Here is a 5,140-nt window from a genome sequence, read left to right as displayed (position 1 = left end):
CTGCTAGCTAGCGGCTAACTGCTAACTACATGACACGAGCGTCACTGCTAGCATATGAGTTTGTGTTGACGGGCTTATTCTACATCTTTTCTGCTTGTTACATAGAAAACACGTCCACTTGTGAGATTGCATTCAGTATGCGGGAACTCAGGCCACAGTGTCAAAGGGTTAGCTGTTGAGCCCTGAGAAGCGTCGTTTATGAATGAGAACATGTCACTCCTAACGCCATTAAAATGTGTGTTAACTGTAGGAAGGAGTGCATGCCACATAATAAACCATTAGTCAAGACCCTTTGTAAATACAATACGTGTTATAATGTAACCGTGTATACACAACATATATATAAAGTGGCAAGTTAGTAAGTGGCTAAAATATTGAATTGAGTTATAAACCAGGTGATGCATTAAAGTGTTCATGCATGGTTGTTGAAAACAATAATCTCGTGAGGGACTTGAGTCTTTCTTACCTGCTTACCCTGTAATGTGTAATTTGCAGAGGTGGGAGAAGTACTCAGATCTTGTACTTAAGTACAACTAGAAGTACCAGAGTGTATGAATACTCTGTTACAAGTAAAAGTACTGCATTTCAAAATATTACTCAAGTATTGGCATCAACATATATAACATTGTAAAAGTAGTCATTGTGCAGATTGGTCCATTTCAGAATAATATATATGATATGTTTTATAATGATTGATCATGAAAGTGTTCTCAAAGCTGGTAAAGGTGCAGCTAGTTTGAATGACTTTGTATACTGCAGGGTAGCTTGTGGATTTACTCCAGGTGGAACTAAAGTCTGATTCAACACTTGATTAGATTTCACATCATTCATCCACATCTGTGAAGTAACTAAAGGTATTTAATACATGTAGTGGAGTAAAAGTACACCATTTACCTAGTACCATTTACCATTTTTAGTAGAAGTACAACGTAGCAGAAAATTGAAATACTCGTAGAGGTCAAGTCCCTCAAAATTGTACTTAAGTACAGTACTTGAGTAAATGTGCTTAGTTACTTTACACCACTGGTCATTTGTCATATTACTATGTTATTTGGTGTGCAGTGACACGCTGCTGCTCATGTAATCCCCTCCTCGATCTGACCTCTTTCCTGTACCCCCCCCCCCCCCCCCCCCCCCCCCTCTTCTACCCACAGATGGAGCTGGAGGCTCTTCTCTCAATCTATGAAGGGGATGAGTGTTTTAAGGAAATCAGTTCAAGTTCCTTCCAGTTTAGGGTGAGTACTGTCCAGTCCTGCTTTGAAAAAAGACCATATCATGTGCCTCCCCTACATCCCATTAAAGCAAGATCTTTAAATATGCCCTTTCACATGTAATTCATGACCTTAAACAAGCAGTTTTTGATCTTGTTATTGGTCAACACCAGATAGGAGACCTTGATGACACCATAGCGTTCATCTTGGACGTCACATGGCCTGAGACGTACCCTGAGACGTCCCCCGAGATCACTCTCGATTCCTTTTTCAACAACAAGATGTAAGCACTGTGCTTTAATATTATTATTATTAATTAATTAGTTGAAATTAGAAACACTGATTTCAGAATAGAAAATGACATAAACATCTGGAATCTAACTGAGTGCCTTTTGCATGGTTTTAAACTCCACAACAGTTTACAGATACAGTTTTAAGGACCAGTAATATTGTATTTGGATGTAGCCACATCATTTAAGGTTTTTATATTCTTTTCTTTTTGATTAGATCCATTTGACTTGGAAAAAATATAAAGGATTAATTATGATTTAGGAAAAACTGGGGCATACTGGAGAGAATCAGAAATACTGCCATAAGCCATTGACACAAAAACAAGGTTTTAAAATATTCCTAAAATATTTAGTTAATTTAAATGGTATTTTTATTTGTAAATTGTATTTTTCAGCATGAAATACATTTTAATTCCTTTTAGATTTCATACTGGGGAAAACTGTCAAATTTAAATATATTGAGTCTGCTTTTCTAGGACAATTACTTTGTGTTATAGGTTTGTTTTTTCATTCCTTTTTTGGATTTGCTATCAGCTCTGCAGAGACGAAGCAGCTGATCCTGTCAAAGCTGGGGGAGCAGGTGGAGGCTAACCTGGGCACGGCCATGATGTACACTCTGTTTGAGTGGGCCAAGGAGAACAAGATGGAACTCATGGAGAACCACAAGCCTGTCATCATTGCTGTGGTCAGTATATCACATTCACTGGATACTTCATCCCAGAGAGTATTTGCCCGTGAAACACTGTTAGCATTGTATGGCATCTTCTTCCTTGGTTTGATCATTTTTTGTTGATGCAGACAACATCCATCGGTGACGGGAACACAGCCAAGAAGAAGGAGAGGAAGGAACAGCTGACTAAATCCCAGAAGAGGAAGATTGTCAACAAAACAGGTACATCACTTTAAGTTTCCACAGTGAAGTAGTATTGCATATAAGAGGATATATATTTGTTGTTTTAATCTGCTGCATCATGCATTGGACCGCTTGATACACATTTCTTAAACATTCAGGATCTCCAGTGGAAAATAAAGGCAGTAGTGATTGTGTTTTTAGTCAGAATAACAGTGCATATTATAATGATTTCTACTTTCAGATCACAAAGGGGTATTGCCAAGAGGATGGGACTGGATCGACGTTGTCAAAGTAGGTGCAATTTATATTCTGTCCACAAGGGGGTGCATTAAGTTACATCCTTTGTGAACCTGTCATTAATTTTTATTTTTCTCCCTCATCCTCTCTTCTTGATGATCCAGCATGTAAGTAAAACCTTTAAACCAGAACCTTTTTGAAATCCTTCACACGGTGCCAGGTCTTATTGTTGTCTTGTGTTTTTCTGTTGCAGCTGAGTAGAACAGGAGGGAGAGATGACGAGTAGCAGTGATCTGGTGCTGATTTGTGCAAGGAAGTGCAGTGAAGTGTGAACTCCCTGCAGCCTGTGGATGCTGCTGCTCCTGTCTAGATGCCTTTACATCCTTCATCTTCAACATCTAACATGGCTGCTGTCGCCCTGACAACCAAAGCAGGCTGGGTATCAATTTAGGACACACACTTCCAGCTTCACTGAGACTTTGCACTGAGAAATATTTGAAGCCCTTGGTGTGTTTAATGTTTTTGTGGGACGCAGCCAGGTAAAGAGCAACACATCACCTGGCTTTGTGCCTCTTCCACAGTTTGCACTCAAATATTCTGCTGAGTCATCCATCAGAGTGTGCTTCAGATACTCGCTGCCACGCACCAGAACCTAAAGTGTGGTATTGTGGTTCCAGGTAGATGTGTCAAAGTGCAGGTAAATTTTTAGCAACACTTAAATGTCACCGTTTTCTTATTTGAGAGATGTTACTTTCCCCCTATGAATTGAAAAACTTCATTTTTATATATATATAAATAAAACCAAGTTTGGTCTACTATTGGTCTTATGTTGTTGTTTACTGTTGTGGGGTGGGGATATATGTCAGATGTAAGAGTGTTTGGTTTGTGTGAATAACTAGTTTTATCTTGCAGCAATGTTGTTTTTTGAACATCGCATGTTTTAAGGAGCTGCAAACTCTCCTACATTGATATAAGAAATGGCAAAGCTTAACATCAACTCCATCATAAGTTTGGATTGATATTGTGCAACACAATTCACCTTTTTGCTGTATTAAATATACAACAGTTGTGACTTTTCTCAGGCTTCATATGGACTAAATTGCTTTAATTGTGAAGTTACAACAGATAAAAAGGTAGTGGTGTGATTATGCCTTCAAAATAAAACAAAATCTGATGCTTCCACTGAGGACGTCAAAGTCATGTGCTCAAGTAAAACAAAAACAAAAAGAGTTATTACGTCACAGCCTTTACAGTATATGTACAGTCTATGGTCACAGCGTATACTTCAGCGGAATATCAAAACAACGGCCCGGGGTGCAAAACTATGGAAACAAGAAAAGCTTCACAGCGGGCGAAACTTGTCATAAAGTCCAATATGGTCTAGCTGTGGCCGCGGACAGTACACGACAGTGCCGCGGACAGTGTCACATGTGCGAGATGCATGGTCCGCCATATTGGACAACTCTGGACGGCAAGCCAAGAAGGACACTTGACACTGGCTTTTGGAAAAGCTGAAAAATAAAACGAGAGAGAGATGAGTTATTGTTATTACAACGTGACTTCACTATTATTTAACAACTCTTTTTATTGGGTTCTTTTATTTGGGGTTAAGTACAGAATAAGTGAGAAATGGATTATCTCCCAGCCTTCTTACAGTGCAGACGCGTTTCTGCTTGCTCTTGCCTCTGCTTACTTTTTTATGCTGTTTTTCTATTTTTCTTTTTCTGAAAACTTCGAACAGCTGCTCCTGGACATTAACTTATCACTGGGACAGTTATTCTTCGTAAATAGACGGAGGGTTTCAGCCATATTTTAATATTTTTACGACGACCTCAGTCTTACAGTGGCGTGGCCGTTCACCCTTTCACCCTCGCCCACCCTCCTGGAGATCGCTGAACACATGAAGGAGATACAGAGGGTTGGCACCGATTCCTTCCTGGAGTTCAATAACCAAACTAGGGCGATACGCAGGGCTGGCAGCATGTCCTTTACCCCCGCTCCTCAACGACGCCAATCAAAATCACTGAAGCACCACCTCCCCCGTTTCCGTCACCGTGCCTACGTCAACCACCTCCTCCCCCTGGACGCGCACCATCACCCCCGTCACCATGCCTATCACAATCATCCGGACCAAAACGTCCTCCCCCCCCCTTCAAGACTGCTGTCTCCGAAGCCTGATAAGGATGTGTGTGGGTAAAAAAACGCAAACACTGACTGATATATGCTGGGTCCAGGCTCAAGGGCGTATGGCACTCTCAACTCTTTCAAGGACATGCCGGGGCCCTGCCTGCCTGTAGCTTTGCCGATATCTGTGTTGATAGGTAATAGATTAAGAGCGGTGAATCAGCTTAGACACAGGAAGCGCTCAAAAGTTTGTGTGAGTTTATCTAATTTAGCAGTGATTCCATGTCAGCCACAGCTTGTTAAAAAAAACCTGACTGATAGTGTGTTCAACAAACTTAAACTAGCTTTATTAAATGTCAGGTCTTTGGCAGGAAAAACATTTTTAATCAATGATTTTATCACTGAGTACAATCTCGATTTTATGT

The 5,140-nt window shown here is 40.4% G+C and overlaps 1 protein-coding gene across 1 annotated transcript; it reads left to right on the top strand.

Annotated features, from left to right (window-relative positions):
* Positions 1 to 1,147: 1,147 nt before the first annotated feature.
* Positions 1,148 to 3,409, top strand: rwdd (RWD domain containing 4). Its single transcript, XM_034217603.1, has 7 exons — positions 1,148 to 1,235; positions 1,385 to 1,494; positions 2,036 to 2,186; positions 2,300 to 2,393; positions 2,596 to 2,645; positions 2,756 to 2,758; positions 2,845 to 3,409. The coding sequence occupies exons 1-7, from the start codon at positions 1,155 to 1,157 to the stop codon at positions 2,875 to 2,877; spliced, it is 522 nt and encodes a 173-aa protein (XP_034073494.1). The 5' UTR covers positions 1,148 to 1,154; the 3' UTR covers positions 2,878 to 3,409.
* Positions 3,410 to 5,140: the final 1,731 nt, after the last annotated feature.

Source organism: Gymnodraco acuticeps, unplaced genomic scaffold (assembly GCF_902827175.1).
Source record: "Gymnodraco acuticeps unplaced genomic scaffold, fGymAcu1.1, whole genome shotgun sequence".
Classification (NCBI taxonomy): domain Eukaryota; kingdom Metazoa; phylum Chordata; class Actinopteri; order Perciformes; family Bathydraconidae; genus Gymnodraco; species Gymnodraco acuticeps.
This window is presented reverse-complemented; position numbering and strand designations above follow the sequence as displayed.

Excerpts from the sequence above, each read along its gene's own strand:
- rwdd (XM_034217603.1), top strand. The coding sequence starts at position 1,155 with ATGGAGCTGGAGGCTCTTCTCTCAATCTATGAAGGGGATGAGTGTTTT. Across the intron at positions 1,236-1,384 it reads CAAGTTCCTTCCAGTTTAGG|ATAGGAGACCTTGATGACAC; the intron begins GTGAGTACTGTC and ends GGTCAACACCAG. Across the intron at positions 2,187-2,299 it reads AGCCTGTCATCATTGCTGTG|ACAACATCCATCGGTGACGG; the intron begins GTCAGTATATCA and ends TTGTTGATGCAG.